Below are 16,327 nucleotides of genomic sequence, written 5' to 3'. Positions count from 1 at the left end.
TGGCTGAGCCGCTGTCGCCGCTGCCGGGACCGAGCCGCCGGGGGCGGCTACTGCTGCTGCTGCTTCTCCTTCTCCCTTTGTTCCCCCTCGGCCGGGGGGAGCGGGGAGCCGAGGGGCCCGGGGGCTGCGCCCGGCGCGGGGAGCCGGGACCCGGGGAGAGCCGGGAGCAGGAGGGGCCGAGCAGGGGGCTGGCGTGCGCGGGGGGCCGCTGGCGGGGCTTAGTCCTCCTGGGTGGGATGCACGGAGCCGGCTCGGCCGCCGGGGGCTCGGCTGTGGGCAGGGGGTGTCGCTGCGGCTGCCCCCTCCCGCGGGCGGGGGGTCGGAGGGGAGCCCTGCCCGGGAAGCCGCGGCGGGGCAGGGGGGGCCCCCGAGCTGGCTCGGGGCCCCCGCTGTGGGGCACGAAGAGGACTCCGCTCCCGGCAGCTGCCCAGGGGGAGCGGGCCGGCGGCTCCCCCTGCTTGTGGATTATAAACGCCCCGGCGCTGGCCCCGGAGCCGCCGGGCCTGGCCCGGGAGGGCGCTGGGCAGCCCCGCACCCAGAGCCCCGGCGGCTGGGCAGCAGCGCCGAGCCACGGCCGCAGGACTAGCGGGAAAGGCTGCACCGAGCCGCCGTGGCACCAAGGCAGGGAGTCGGCCGAGCAGCCAGGGAGCGGGGCGGGTCCGGAGAGCCCAGGCACCTTCGTCTCCCTCGGGACCGACTGCAGCGGGGCCCAGAGCCCCGGGGAGGAGGCGAGCGGACAGCAGCGGGGCCGGGACAATGGGGCTGGCTCCCTGGACAGTGCGGGCGGCCAGAGGGACAGAGCCTGCTGCGGCTGTGCGAGCCAGAGCCCCCTGCGCCCTGCCACAGGGGCCCCGAGCTCCCCCGGGGGCTGGCTGAGCGCGGCGGGCGCAGGGCACTCCCTGCACGGCGAGCGGCTGTGTGTAATGCAAGTGGCAAGGCACCAGCCCAGTCCCGGCGCGTACAACTGCACGGATCCCTGGCAGCTGGAAATCTGGGAGTCCCTGGCCCCGGGGGCGAGGCTCCGGCACCCGGAGAGGTACCCGCCGGCCTCGGAGAGCCGCTCCTGGTTTGCAAAGATGCAGCTGAGGCCGCCACCCTGCCGCCGCAGCCGCTCGCACCTCAGTGAGTGGCTGACCCTAGTGACCTGTCTTCAGCGGTGTGCAGGGAGACAGCCGCCCGGCCGGCGCGCAGGCGAGCGCTGGGGAGCCAGCCCGGACCATAGTGTGCGGTTGGAGAAGGATACGGAAGGGCAGGCGCAGGCCGGTGAGTTGGAAGAGGCCGTTTCAGCACCACCTTCACCCGGGACAGCTCCCAGAGCGACCCGAGGACTCGATCCAGTCCGCGCTCCGCCCACGCCGCACAGAAAGCAGGATCCCTGTCTGTTTTTTCACCTGTTTGATTCCACCAAAGGCTGTTTACAAACTCTTTGCTTTGCCGTGGACTTTGGGAGCCCCTCAGCCCTGGAGCTCTTTGGTCACCTGCCAGTAAAGCCTAGTCCAACTATGCAGCTTGATCTAACACATTATCCGCCTGTCAAGCAAAGGAGGAAGCGAGAGAGTGCATTCCTACCATTATTAAGGACTAGCAGGGCAGCCAACCGCCACCCGCACTTCCCTCAGTATAATTACCAGGTTCAGGTGGCTGAAAACCAGCCTCCAGGGACTCCTGTGATAACTATGGCAGCACAAGACCCCGATTCAGGGGAGGCTGGGAAGCTAGTCTACTCCATGGATGCCCTGATGAACAGCAGGTCCATGGAGCTGTTTAGCATTGACCCCAAGAATGGTCTCATCACCACCACCAAAGCTTTGGATAGAGAGACTATGGACCTGCACTATTTCCGGGTTACTGCTGTGGATCATGGCATCCCCCGTCTTTCTGCTACCACCATGATTGCTGTAACTGTTGCTGACCGAAATGATCATGATCCTGTTTTTGAGCAGAGTGAGTACAGAGAGACTATTAGGGAAAATGTAGAAGAAGGCTACCCTATCTTACAGCTGAGGGCCACGGATGTGGACTCCCCACACAATGCAAACATCAGGTATCGATTTGTGAATGAGCAAGCAGCCCACTCTGTCTTTGAGATAGATCCCAGGTCAGGTCTGATCACCACCAGCGGGCAAGTGGACAGAGAGAAAATGGAGAAATATTCTTTGGTGGTGGAGGCAAACGACCAGGGTAAGGAGCCTGGGCCCAGATCTGCCACAGTTAAAGTCTATATCACAGTTCTGGATGAGAATGACAATTCCCCTCAGTTCAGTGAAAAACGCTACATCGTCCAGGTGAGAGAGGATATAAGACCCCATACAGAAATTTTGCGAGTTACTGCCACTGACGTGGACAAAGACAATAATGCTTTAGTCCATTATAACATCATCAGTGGGAACAGCAGAGGCCAGTTCTCCATTGACAGTGTGACTGGGGAGATACAGGTGGTCGCACCTTTGGATTTTGAAGTTGAACGTGAATATGCCCTGAGGATACGTGCTCAGGATGCAGGGCGCCCTCCTTTGTCTAACAACACTGGCATGGCCAGCATCCAAGTAGTGGACATTAATGATCATGCCCCAATCTTTGTCAGCACCCCCTTTCAAATCTCTGTCCTGGAAAATGCCCCCCTTGGCCATTCAGTGATCCACATCCAGGCAGTGGATGCAGATTACGGGGAGAACTCTCGTCTGGAATATAAACTAACTGGGGTCTCAGCTGACACCCCTTTTGTGGTGAACAGCGCCACTGGGTGGATCACAGTGAGTGGCCCCTTGGACCGTGAGTCAGTGGAGCACTATTTCTTTGGGGTAGAGGCTCGGGACCATGGCTCTCCATCCTTATCTGCCTCCGCTAGTGTCACCATCACTGTCATGGATGTGAATGACAATCGACCTGAATTCACCCAAAAGGAGTATTTCATCCGGCTAAATGAGGATGCTGCTGTGGGGACCAGTGTTCTCAGTGTCACGGCAATCGACAGGGATGTGAACAGTGCCATAAGCTACCAGATAACTGGGGGGAACACCCGGAACCGCTTTTCTATCAGTACTCAGGGAGGAGTGGGGCTGATCACTCTCTCTCTACCCTTGGACTACAAGCAAGAGAGGCGTTATGTGCTAACAGTGACTGCTTCTGACCGGACACTGCATGACAACTGTCACATTCATATCAACATCACTGATGCCAACACCCATCGGCCTGTGTTCCAGAGTGCCCACTATTCAGTGAGTGTCAATGAGGACCGTCCTGTGGGCAGCACTGTGGTGGTCATCAGTGCCACCGATGATGATGTGGGGGAAAATGCCAGGATCACTTATTACCTAGAGGACAATATTCCTCAGTTTCGTATTGATGCGGACTCTGGTGCCATCACATTGCAGGCGGAGCTGGACTACGAAGACCAGGTCACCTACACCTTGGCCATCACTGCCAAAGATAACGGGATCCCTCAGAAAGCGGACACCACCTATGTAGAAATCATGGTGAATGATGTAAATGACAACGCCCCTCAGTTTGTCAGTGCTCACTATCAAGGCATTATATCAGAGGATGCCCCTCCATTCACCAGCGTGCTCCAGATCTCTGCCACTGACCGCGATGCCCACACCAATGGGCGGGTACAATACACCTTCCAGAATGGGGAGGATGGGGATGGGGATTTTACCATAGAGCCCACCTCTGGGATTATCCGTACTGTCCGCAGGCTGGACCGAGAGAGTGTCCCAGTCTATGAGCTGACTGCCTATGCTGTGGACAGGGGGGTCCCCGCGCAAAGAACCCCAGTCAACATTCAAGTCACTGTTCAAGATGTGAATGACAATGCCCCTGTTTTCCCAGCTGAAGAGTTTGAGGTTTTGGTGAAGGAGAACAGCATTGTGGGCTCTGTGGTGGCCCAGATCACAGCCATTGACCCAGATGAGGGACCTAATGCCCAGATCATGTATCAGATTGTGGAAGGCAACATCCCTGAGATCTTCCAGATGGACATATTTTCTGGGGAGCTCACTGCCTTGATTGACCTGGATTATGAGACAAAGCCCGAATATGTAATTGTGGTCCAGGCAACGTCTGCCCCCCTGGTCAGCAGAGCCACAGTCCACATCAAACTCATTGACCAGAATGACAATAGCCCTGTCCTCAGGAACTTCCAGATCCTCTTCAACAACTACATTTCCAACAGGTCCAACACCTTCCCTTCGGGGGTCATAGGGAAGATCCCGGCTTATGACCCAGATGTGTCCGACAGGCTCTTCTACACTTTTGAACGGGGCAATGAGCTGCACTTGTTGATTGTAAATCAGTCAAGTGGTGAGCTGAGGCTGAGCCGTAAGCTGGACAACAATCGTCCCCTGGTGGCCTCCATGCTGGTGACGGTCACAGGTAAGATATTTAAACTCTTTGGATGACTGTGATAATTTAAACATTTCCTAGAGATGTTCAGGTGGTTCCAGGCTGGAGACTCCAACATGTATCTTGTGGTGCTGAGTTTTCAGCATTTGGGCCATTATTTTACTTAAAATCTGAAAAAATAAAATAAAATAAATGTGGGTATGATAGTATCCATACTACTGGAGCATCTTGAAAAGCGTTTGAAATGTTAGGATGACAATGCTGTATAACAGCAAAGTGTTGCTATTTAGCTAGAAGATCAGTTCGTTATAGCTTTAAGCATGAGGTGCTCTCTCTAGTAAATGCTGGTATTTTTGATACACTGCATAGGATGCTGGCTTGGGAAGCACACTGCTTTTCCTGGTGGCTGAACAGACTGCTCCTGCTGGTTCCTAGAGGCTGCTGACCCCAGGGGCTGAATGTGCCATCTCTGTTTTGCTTTGAGCCCCTCCTAAGTCAGAGAGTGAGCCATTCCCATCCTTCAGGGCCTGAGCATGCTCTTGCCACTGTGCTCTCAGCTTTTGCTGATTCAGGGAGTGAGGGACCAAGCTTGGGTCTCAAACTCAGCCCCTTAAAAAATCTTTTTCAAATGTTTGCTGTTACCATTCCCCTTTTTGTCTTCAACTCCCTTTTTGTTCTCCCCACCCTTCCAAAAATAGTTCATGTTTCAAAATTCTGGTTTGGGAATATTAATACTACAAATACTTAGGGCTACATTTCAAAAGCAGCTTCTACAATTTTGAATTCATTTTTTGGAGTCCAAGTTATTGCTTGCACAGAAATTGGGTGTAAAAGATCGCAGGCACAGTTTTAGAAGAGAGGTTTACAATGTATCCCCTAAATTGTCAGTGTAGGCCCTTGTGTGATGTGTATCCCCTATATTAATGTGTGTATCCATACTCACTTCCCCTGTGACATAGTGAGTTACTGTTATCCCCACTTTACAGATGTGGATCAGAGGCACAGATGGATTAAGTGACTTGCCCGAGGTCACACAGGAAACTGATGGCAGAACCAAATTTGAATGTAGATCTTGTGAGTCCCAGTCCTTTGCCTTTACCACAAGACCATCCTTCCTGCCTTGTAGAGGCTGTTTCTTGAAATACCAAATAACCTATGTGTGACTTGTAGAAGGAGGTGGGGGAGGTGTCCATTTGGAGGGTATCAGTGACACAGACTAAGTTATGTAGCTGTGTCTAGGGAGGCTTACATTATTCATGACTTTCCACAGATCCTCACCTTCCATCTAACCCTTCCTCCTCCTTCCCTCACCCTACCAGCTCATTTAGTGAGTGAGCTTGGAAAATAAGGCCCTTGTTCCTTTCAAAAGATGGAGTATGGGCTTTAAATGGTGATATGTTCAGTCCAGGCCAGCGTACTCAGCTCCAGCGCCTCACTAGATTGAGGTTCTTTAGGGGTTAATTGTAACTGCAGGGCAGGGTAATATCATATTCAGACACACACATGCACAGACTGATTACTAGAGATGGGGGGAGCCATGCTGACCTTTCTTGCTTCTGCCAGAGTATGTTTATGCAGGCTCTGCCTCCTAACACACTTAACCCTGCACAAAGGCAGGGGGAAATCACATTTCAAGGCCTTGCACTAAACTACCTTAGAACAACAAGGCTCTTGAAATTACCATGTAATTATTTTCCAGTGGAAGTGAGGCTAGAAAAAGCTAAGCTCACAGTGGCAAGAAGGATAAGAAAGAAAGCCCAGTCTTGCAGGAGGGGAGCAGAATGGAAAATGTGCCTTTTGTTGGTTTCAGTGGGCACTAGGGGTGTTTAGGTTTGGATCCTGCTTGTAAGAATATCACCTTCCTGTAGCCCTGGCATTTTTTATTATTCTGTTATTTACTGAGCACCATCCATGCACTTTATAAACATATAGTGATGGAAGGCCCAAAGCTCACAGTCAGAATCAACACAAAATTATAGTGACATCTAAAGAAAGGGCTAGGGGCATTTTGCAGATTAAAATGAACTTAAATTAAAATTTGATTACACTGTTCATTTCTATACAGTGCAGTCTTAAAGCTGCTGTACCAAAATGAACTTCCTTCTGTAACCCAAGTGCATTCATTTCTGAAGATCCACAGCAATAAAAGCACATTGGTAAGATACCCAGAGCTATTATCATATAACAGACCAAGAACGTTCCCAGTGTGGGAGAAGCTTTCATTGCTCTGCGTGGGTTTTTGGTCTCTTTCGTAAAATGCTAGAGGGCTACAGACTGGAAGGAAGGCTCGAATGTAGCACTACACTAAAGAATAGATTACCACTACACTGAATATATGAATATATGAAACAGAATATACCAAGTGCCTGTTCAGTCTCCATCTCTGTTTGGCTGCCAGCTGTATTTGTTATCTACTAGGATCGTGTCATTGGTAGGGTTAATATGGCGTGAGGAGGAAGGGAAGACTGTAATAGTACTAAAACAATATTATTCCACAGGGACTGAAATAACAAAACCACTGATAGGCAGCAAAAACAATAGACTTTGGCTCAGAGGCATAAAGTGTTTGAGTTGGAGTGGCAGGTCTCAAAGGGAAACGTACAGGAGTTTCCTGAGGGTGATTGGATGGATCCCCCTATAATGCCTCTGAAAGAACCAATGTCAGACCTACACTCTGTCCAAAGAAGGCTGGATGCAGCTCCCAATGGAGCCAATCATCATTAGTGTCCTCTGTGCATAAAACCCACTTTGGGGTTATTGCATCTTCATTTTAAGCATCTGCCACTGTTGAGCCAGGATACTGGATTAGATGAGCCATTGGTCTGACCTGGTATGGCAAGTCCTATGGCAGGCATCACTGCGTGAGCCTTTTCCTCGGAAGTGACAAGATCAAACCCACCATGCACAATAGCTAACTAGTTCATGGCAGCTAGCATTTTGCATGAAACTTTGTCTCATCAGTGCTTGAAATCTTTCACAGTGGGTATCAATGCACAAAACCTTCCACATCCTGGCAGGTGGTGAGAGTGCATGCCCAACTCAAACCAAAATGGGTTGCACTTTGGAGTCCGACTGTAGCAGTTGTTGCCCCTCCCAGACAGCTCTGGTGACTAGTCTTTACCAAGTGGCCAGGAGCCTGAGAACTTGCATCTGTCATCCGTGCCTCTGTTACTCCAGACTGCACAATTGTAATATGCTCTATTTAGGGCTACCTCTGAAGTCCACCCTGAAATGCCGGCTGGTTCAGTATGCCGGGCCTGGGTGGCTCACAATGAGTACATAACATTGTTCATTCACATCTCTGAATTAGACTCCTGTTTGCTTCTCAGTGCCATTCAAGGTGGTGGTGATGCTCTTTAAAGCTCGGAAAGGTCTGGGAACCAGTTATCTAAGGTGCCTCTTACCTTATACTTCACCATGGCATTTAAGATCAAATGGGGTGCATTTGTTGTCAGGTCCTTAGTTTAAACACTGAGTCAAATCCCTCTATTGAAGTCAATGAAGTTACCATAGGGCTGAATTTGTCCTCCATTGTTTGTTGCCAAGTTTTTCTCTGGAGAGGCCCTGCTTTTGGAACTTGCTCCCCTTGCAGGTCCATTATTAGTAACCTTTAGGGCATGGCGCAACACACACTTATTTAGGTTAGGTGTTAAGTAACAGTTTGGCAGTGTCCTTGGATATTATGTTTTAATCTCCATATTTAAAGCTGCCAAGGCAAGAGGCCCTGTAATTAATTTAGTGATAATACACTCCGCAAGTTAAATTTGACCAGATTCACAAGATCTCACAATTCCCCCAAATTATATATATCATGAACTTGAAAGAGCTGCTGATGCCTCCTGGAAAACAGAGAGGAACATTTACCTCAGAAACAATTCTCTCTTAGTTTCTCTTTCCTTTCATGCCTTACTCCTAAAGACATTTTCATAAAAAACACCAAGATCTTTCCAACACAGGCATCTCTCTTGCTCCTTATTCCCAAATGTGAATGTTGTGAATCTTTATTTGTGATGGCATCATCATCTCTTAGGCAACTGATTGTGAGGCTACAAACAGGATTATGACATGAGATGGGGAAAGAAACATCAGAGGCTGCTGAGCTCCTAAAAGACAAAGGTCCCAGAGGACATACAGAAAAGCTGGTGTTCAGGGAGAATTGTTTCTGAATAAAATGTTTCCTATGAGGCATTGATTCTTCTGTATCTTTGGTTTATGGGGCCTGGTGATTGAAGTATTAGGAAAAACAACAGTAAGATTGTATATTCTGCATCCCTCGCTGTTTCTGCTTGGCGTGGCATTGGACACCAGAAAAAGAGACATTAAGCTATCATTGGGGGAAAGGGACTACTGAGACATTCAGGCTTGAGTATTAACCATAAACTGGGATATCCTGAATTGAACTTGTTCCCTGTACTTTGGAGATGGGCTCCAAGTGTGCAGCACTAGTCTCTGATGGCTGCTTCGTCAGGCAGCATTTGTCATAAGCAGATGTAACTGTGTCATAATGTAGCATCTAGTGATGTTCACTCTGGGGTGAGAGGTTTGAATGTGATTGGTGGTTGGCTTTCTGCTAGGTCCGTTGGCTTTCACTTACCCAGTATCTTTAACAGTATAGTGCCTACAGCTTCCACCATGGATGGACCCAAACCTACTGTTATGGAGGTGTTCTCTGGCAGAGTGGGACACAAAGCCTCTGCACAGCTCTCACACACTAATACTCTCTGCTCCAGGGTGCTGAATGACACAGCAAAGTGTGTATATGTTGGGGGGGGAGAAACCGAGGGAGCCCCAAGGCTTTGAGAAAAGAAGAGGCCCCAGTGTGACTGAAGAGAGGCCCCAGTGTGACTGAAGAGGAGATAAAGATGCTAGGCTGCTTTAGCAAGTCTGGCCATGCTGCTCTACTCCTTTCTTCCCTTTCCTCTTCAGAGGGTGTTTTACAGAATGTGACTGCAATTTTATCTTCCATTCTCAGGCCATTAACTCAAGAGCAGCCTCTGAGACCTCACAGCCTCTCTTCACTTGCAAAGTTAGCCTGGGATGGTCCATCATAATGCAGCACTGAGTACTTCATGGACTGAAACAAGGCCAGGCTGGTAAATGAATGGAGAAGAACCCTCCCTGACCCCCCTCAAATGAGATCTAATCATCTCAACCTGTCTGAAAGGAGAAAGAGCGGTGTAGGTGTGGGACAGGGATAGGAGGTGGTACAGCTTGGAAGAAGAATGGGAAGTGAGGAGCTGACAACTGTTTCCTCTCAGGCCATATAGATGGGTATCTCCTCTGGGAATAGGTGGGTAGAGTGGGTGGCTGAGCAGCTTTCCAGCTGTATAGATGGCTCTCCCTTGGGTAAGTGAGAGAGACAAGGTGGGTGAGGTAGTATCTTTTATTGGACCAACTTCTGTTGGTGAGAGAGACAAGTGTTCAAGCTACACGGAGCTCCTCTTGGAAAGCTTGTCTCTTTCACCGACAGAAGTTGGTCCAATGAAAAATATTACCTCACCCCGCTTTGTCTCTCTAGTATCCTGGGACCAACCCATCTACAACAAAACTGCAAACACCTGGGACATTCAGGCATGCAGGCCTATCCAGGGCCCCTGTTCTCTCAGGATAGTTGGGTTTATCCTGAGGGGGTGGAGCACTTTGATCTGCTCCCTCAGTCTCTATAGCTCTATACCTCTCCAGCTTTGTATGTGGTTATTGTAAACCTCAATTCAATGCAAAAGTAGCAATCCCTCCTCCCTGCTGCTGAACCTGGGTTTGCCCTGAGGCTGGAAACTCTCTTTCCTGCCTCTCCTCCCTACCTTCCCTGTGGGCAAGTTTCCAGGACACACCTCTTTGTAGGACAAGAATAGTCACCAATATCTGGCTCGCCATCCATTCACCAGGGCCGGAGTTAATCAGAATGGCTGAGGAGTCTGTGATTAAATGGTTCCCAGGGGTGTTAGTGCCTCCAGTCAGCTTTGGGGTTTCTTTGTTTTTTTGGAGGGTCATTCCCTGAGCCATCTGCGTCCCCTTAATGTGGCAGGGACAGGGAGGCCAGGCAAAGGCCTGAGCTCCATTACAGGCAGTACTGTCAAGTGGGATGCATTGTGTTGTGCAGACAGTGAATACTGAACAGCCCACATGGGGTCACTTGGACTAGCCCCCCCCCCCCCTTGTGTAAAGCAGGGGCTGGGTGGTATGTCACAATGAACAGATCTTCGGGCTGGGGCAAGCCGGGAATGCATTGTCAAGGCCTGGTGGAGTCTCTATCACCGCTTTGTGCTTCAGAAGCACCATCTATGGTCTGGATTCTGGTATCACTTGTTGTCAGACGTGAAATGAGTTTGCCAGTCTCCGTGTCATCCCTGGTCTGCTGCACTAATATGGCACAAGGCCATTCTGTGAGGACAGGGGGAAATAGGGGATCCTCCAGAAATCTGGTCTCAGGCACATTCCATTTGTGGGGAAGTGCCCCTCGGAATGACCATCCCAGCATTTGGGTGAGAAGGGCTGATTCTACACAGTCCAAACTGTCACATTACTGGGATCCCCTTTCATTGAGTCTGAGTTCCCCTCAGGAGACATCAGGGCTGCTTTTTCATCTCCCAGGTCTCCAGAGACGAGGGAAGTCCTGAGAGGAGTCCAACGCTGTCTGCCCCACTAGCTGAGTTATCATTTCTGTAGCACGGGACACATGCAGGGCACTTCACACCGGGTCAGATATGCTAAGCAGAAACATAGGAGCAGCTGCTGGGCAGCTGCTGCACCACGTGGGGAATTCCCTGTTTCATCACAGCTTCTGGGACCCACTGGGTCGATCAATCTGAGGTGTTGACAGTCCTGCTGTCTAATGCTGGATAGACGCGTCATCCCTTTCTCCCCAGGCACACATCAGCCACTGGGAGAGCCACTGGGAGAGAGCTCACTGCTCCCTGAGCACATGAGCATTATTTAAGAGGCAGTGAAGGCTTGAGGGGGGTGCAGAGATCTGTGGGCATCAGGTGTAGAGTGATGGAAGGGGGCCCAAGCAGCATACTTGGGGGGTGGGCAGAAGCCCCTTGTTTCTCCCTCCTTAGGCTCTTTCTGCCTGGGAGTGCTGATGCAGCTACAGTGACTTTTGTTGCCTCTCCCTTCCCATGTCTCTCTGCCTCCTACTCACCATAGCCTGAAGGCAGCAGTTCAGGGCTCAAATACAGGGCAGTGGGGATGAGGGGCATATCCCAAGTCTAGCCAGCAGCATCTGAATGGGGATGGAGAGCTTGTTTCCTTCATCCAAAGGCTTCTCTAGACAGGTGCTAATTGTGCTTCCCAGCCTCAGGGCAGACGAGGCCAAAGCCAAGACACCCAGCCCCCTGCCTCCAGTCCAGCATGTCACCTTCTCACTGCTCAGAGGTTCTGCTGCCAGTCATTCTCTTGTCTGACCCAGAACTCAGACCCTCCTCAGCTAAGCTCTAACAGCCATAAATCAGGTACACGCCCCCTGCCTATTGATTGGCACTGAACACCATGTGCGCATAGTGAAGGGTGCTCCTCTGTCTATGGGTGGGAGCCAACTGGGACGGAACCAACCAAACACACACATTGTATTTGCAATTACTGGAAAAGAAAATGGACAAGGAAAGAGGAGGCAAGGGGCCTGCAGTACACAGTCTCAAATCCCCTCCCTTCCTCCAGACAGTGGGCTGCAATGCAAGGTCCTAACAACCTCCTTCTCACGTGGACAAAGAGGCTGCCATGCTGGGACCCCAGCCCCTCCTGATTCTGACAAGGGTACTATAGGGGATTTCAAAATCAGTGCTAGAGCAACAACCTCCCTGAAAAGCTGATTGACGAAGCTGAGCAGAAAGGGCCAAAGGGCTGCTGTTTATTTGGAGACCTTCATATCTAGGGCTTGTAAAAAATCCCATTTAACATTTCCTCTCTGCCTGGCACCATGCATCCCCACGTGCCTGTGACAGAGTGCTAGGAGCCTAGAACCGAGGGTATGGCTACACTGCAAAATAACCCTGTGGCAGCAAGTCTTGGAGCCCAGGTCAATGGACTTGGGCTTGTGCTACAGGGCTAAAAGCAGCAATGTAGACATTCCCACTCAGGCTGGAACCCAGACTCTGAGACCCTCCCCCTCGCCAGGTTCCAGAGCCCAGGCCCCAGCATGAGCATGAATGCCTACCCTGCTAGACCATGAGCCCTAGGAGCCTGAGTTAGTTGCCCTGGGTTCTGAGACTCACGGCTGCACGGTGTTTTTTTCCAGCATAGATGTCCCCTAAGCCAACATACTAGCTACTTCCCTCAGGGAATGGATTTAATTGGGGAGGCTGGGTGCTCAATGACTTAATTAGGCAGCAGGCTGATGAGCTAATGAGAGCAATCAGCCTGTCAGCTGGGAACAGTTAAAGCACAGGAAGGATGGGTAAGGGAATGCAGCAGGGTATGATCTTGCCCTCCCTCTCCCCAGGGTGGACTGAGAGGACATGTACTTCTAATTGTATGTTGTTGCACAGGGCTCTACTGGTGGAGGGAACCTAATGAAAAGCACTGGGGTCTATAAACTCAAAAGCATGCAGCCTGTTTGTGGTGGTCTAAAGGGCAGAGAAGGCAGCCTGCTAGAGTGCCTCACCACCTCACTACCCTAAGTACCCCTGAAATGGCACGACCACCACCTTTGGGGTGGGGAGGAAGCAGTCAACATCCAGCACCTGCAGGGAAGAGGAATGGGGCAAATTTCAGTTCTTCTGAAAGTTCCCAGGGATCTGTCTTGTCCGTACAGGACGAACGGGAGCTCAGCTTTTAGGGTCTGGTATGAAAAGACTCACTCACTGTAGAGTGGGTGGTGCTCAGTTACCCCAACGGAGAGGAAGAGCTGGCATTTGGGTGTTTCACAGCCCTTGACCATTCCTCTAACTTCTGAGGTCTAGATTTCCAAGCTAGACTGATGGTCCTGTGGACTGAAGGCCTCTCTCCTACAGAGCAAAACAGCGGTGGGGGAGGCTTCCCACCCACCACCTTCTGCCAACAGAGAGACGCCCTGTAACGATCAAAGCAGAGTTTATGCTCCAAGGCCTAGCCAGTCTTTGATTTCTCTGACAGATGTGGCCTTTGTGACTCAGAAACCTGTCCACCAGTCCCCAAATCCATTTCACCCAGGGGCCACCAAACAGCCATCCAATTCTGACAACTTCTTGTCACCGCATTCTTGTCTGGGATTCCAAGTCCACCCAACAAGCAGGAGGAGAGCACACATTCAGGACACCCAAATGGAGGGGCTCTTGGTTAGATCACGTTGCCTCTCTCCCTGAGACCTAAGCAGGTAGAAAGCATCCTATTGGTAGTGGTTGGAGCCCGAGTTGTTTTCTGGCCTACGCCAGCCTGTGTTAACCTCTATTCATACTGGGCAGGTGGCGATGGTTCCCTCCATTATCCCCACCGCCACCTCCTCTGTGTCAGATGGAGTCAGCAGTGGGGGCTTCACAAGGAGAATTCAGGGGAGATTTTCTGCCTCAATTCCACATGAAATGTAACGAGTTGGATTTAAAATGAAAAGCAAGCCCCCAAGCCATGCACCAGGAGATTAGCTCCTAGGTGATTGCTATGGTGCTTCTCCCCCCACCACCCCATTACCCCGTCTTTCTCAGCCCTGTTTGAATCTTATCTCCAGTGCTGACGTCTGTGGGGGAGGCTTCCACCGGAATTTTCAGGGTTGCAGAAAAGCAGTCACCTTTGAGAGCGAGAGAGAAAAGGGAGAAATTTCAATCTTTAAATCCTCCCAAGTGCTGAACTTCAAACGGGGCTGAGGAAATTAAAGAGCTGGTGTCTCGGCGCAGCAGCCCTGGAGAGAGCGAAACAATACAGACAAGTTGCACAGGCAGCTCAGAGGCAGAGTGGGCCTGGTGGGGGCTGGAGAAGTGTTGCAGTGAAATGGGGAGCTTGGTACTTAGATACGTTGGCCCTTCATCTCCTGAGACTGAGCTTCCAGTTAGAGCTCAGGAGGGTTTGCAGCTCCCAGTGCTGCCGACAAACCTACAACCTCATCCTCCGATGTGGCCATTTGTGACAGATTGTGCTGGGCTCCATGATTTGGAGCCTTTAACAGGGATTGGACTGAGTCCCCCAAACTCATTTCACTTGTGAGATCTGACTGCAGCTGTCTAGTGGAGTGTCAGCCCTCTTGCGCATCCCAGCAACAATGCCCATTGGTTGTATGTAATGCATGGAAGCCCAGGTTATGTCAGTGCTGCAGGAGATAGCAAATGCAATTATCTCCTATTCGCCAGGCCTGGCAGCACAGACACAGAGCGAGGTGCTGACAATATCTTCCTGCTGTGCTGTCCCTAGGATACAATGGCTCTGTCTGCACCAAGAACTGCCCGTGACCCTGGCTCTCCCTTTCACAAGGCCATGACATGAACAATGTGGGGGAGACCAGAAGGCCTTTTGGGTCCCCCCCAAACCTTCCACTGAGAACACAATGATGCTTCGCTGAGCAGGAGCATTTGGAGGGTGGAAAAGAGATTATTAATGTGAGTTAAAAAGCTCTGTGCACTTACACTAGTAATTAAGGCAGCTCCCCCCTTGGAAATGGTAGAAGACATTCTGACTGTTGCATGCGGGCCGCATCTCGCCTTTGGTGTGGTGTCCTGCAAATGGAGCAGTTACACTGGCTGAGGATCCAGAGGTGCTTTGTTATAGCCGAGAGGAGCAGGCAGCATGGGTTATAGATAGGCAGAGTAGCTGCGAACTCATCTTTCAGTTTTCAGCTGCAGGAAAAAATATGAAAGGTGTATAAATTAAAGCACAAAGAGGGCGGAGATGTATGGGCCAGAGCGTAATGACTTGGCTTCTTATTCTCCGGAAGCTCTTTTGCTGGAGAGAACCATTCCATCACAATCACTTTGTCCTGGGACTGCTGCTATCACAGGCCCTACTATTGTGCATGGGATACAGAAGAGGGAAAGGCTAGGAAGGAGCCCTCAGGGAAAAGGTAGAGCTCCCCTCTCCTCCAGGCCCTGCCACAGCTCTAGGGGTAGTGACACAGCAGGAAGCTGTGTGCAGAGAAACTGAGTCCTGTGTCTCTAGCAGGTTGGCTGTGCAGGAGAAAGTCCCTGCATCTCAGCTGTGTGATTGTGTGTGGTGAGGGGAGCTGAGGTTGTTGGGCTGGGCCACAATCCTTTTGGGGCACAATCTAATGATGCTGCAAACAGCAGCATCCCCTGGGAATCGGGAGTATCCGGGAAAAAGCAGGGCGGGTGGCTGCACCAGTCTGGGGAACAGGCTGCTGTGAGTTCAGCTTGAATGCATCAGTGCACTGTAGAAGACAGGGCCGTGAGGCCTGGCAGAATTGGGTTGATGGGCAGGTCTAGGAGGCTGCTGTTTGTGTGAGCTCAGGCAGATCATCGTGCCAGCAACACTGAAACCTCCAAGGAGAGTCACTGATGCATAGTCTATGTCGTCTTAGCACAGCTGGGGGATTGATAAGGATGTCATTGCTTGGGGGGGAAGGGGGGGCATTCCAGCAAGACCACCCAGAGCCCTCCCAGAGCCCTGAGTCCGTTTGCATCAGTTCTGGGATGGTTCTGTGTCCCCCTCTATCTGGGCTCTAGCATTTGCTAGGCACCAATATACTAACACCCTCCGCAAATGGTAACTCTTGGAAGAGGGACCTTCAGAGGAGTGTCCTGAGGGACCTGCAGCTTCTCGAGTTTAGGATATTGGCCTGCAGGTGCCCATTGCTGATTTAGCTCCTCTGAAGGGTCCAAAGGCACTATCAGAACGTGCCCCCCCAGTTGCTGTAGGGGCTCTCCAGGGCATGGAAGGAAGGTTAAGAAAAGGGACTGACAGTGCGTGGGGCTCCCCAGTGCTGCAGGAGTTCCCTGGTGGTCCACAGCAGGGTGAGTGGGAGGAGGGGAAGCAGTTGCAGAAGGTGGGGTTCCCTCCCAGACCATGTAAGTTGTCCTAGTCACAGGGGCACAGCCCCATAAATCCACTCGCATGTCTTCGCTTTTCC

The 16,327-nt window shown here is 51.3% G+C and overlaps 1 protein-coding gene across 3 annotated transcripts in view; it reads left to right on the top strand.

Annotated features, from left to right (window-relative positions):
• The first annotated feature begins 364 nt into the window (after positions 1-364).
• CELSR3 (cadherin EGF LAG seven-pass G-type receptor 3) overlaps positions 365-16,327 on the top strand; it is a 72,132-nt gene continuing 56,169 nt past the window's right edge. For all 3 annotated transcript variants that reach the window (XM_073351418.2, XM_073351417.2, XM_078853592.1), the window contains exon 1: positions 365-4,374. In XM_073351418.2, the coding sequence (XP_073207519.2) occupies positions 924-4,374 (3,451 nt within the window). In that variant the 5' untranslated portion in view covers positions 365-923. The remainder of the gene's footprint in view (positions 4,375-16,327) is intronic.

This window comes from Lepidochelys kempii, chromosome 7, assembly GCF_965140285.1.
Source record: "Lepidochelys kempii isolate rLepKem1 chromosome 7, rLepKem1.hap1, whole genome shotgun sequence".
NCBI classification, from domain to species: Eukaryota; Metazoa; Chordata; order Testudines; family Cheloniidae; genus Lepidochelys; species Lepidochelys kempii.
Note: the sequence above shows the minus strand (reverse complement) of the source record. Positions and strands in the feature narration are given on the sequence as shown.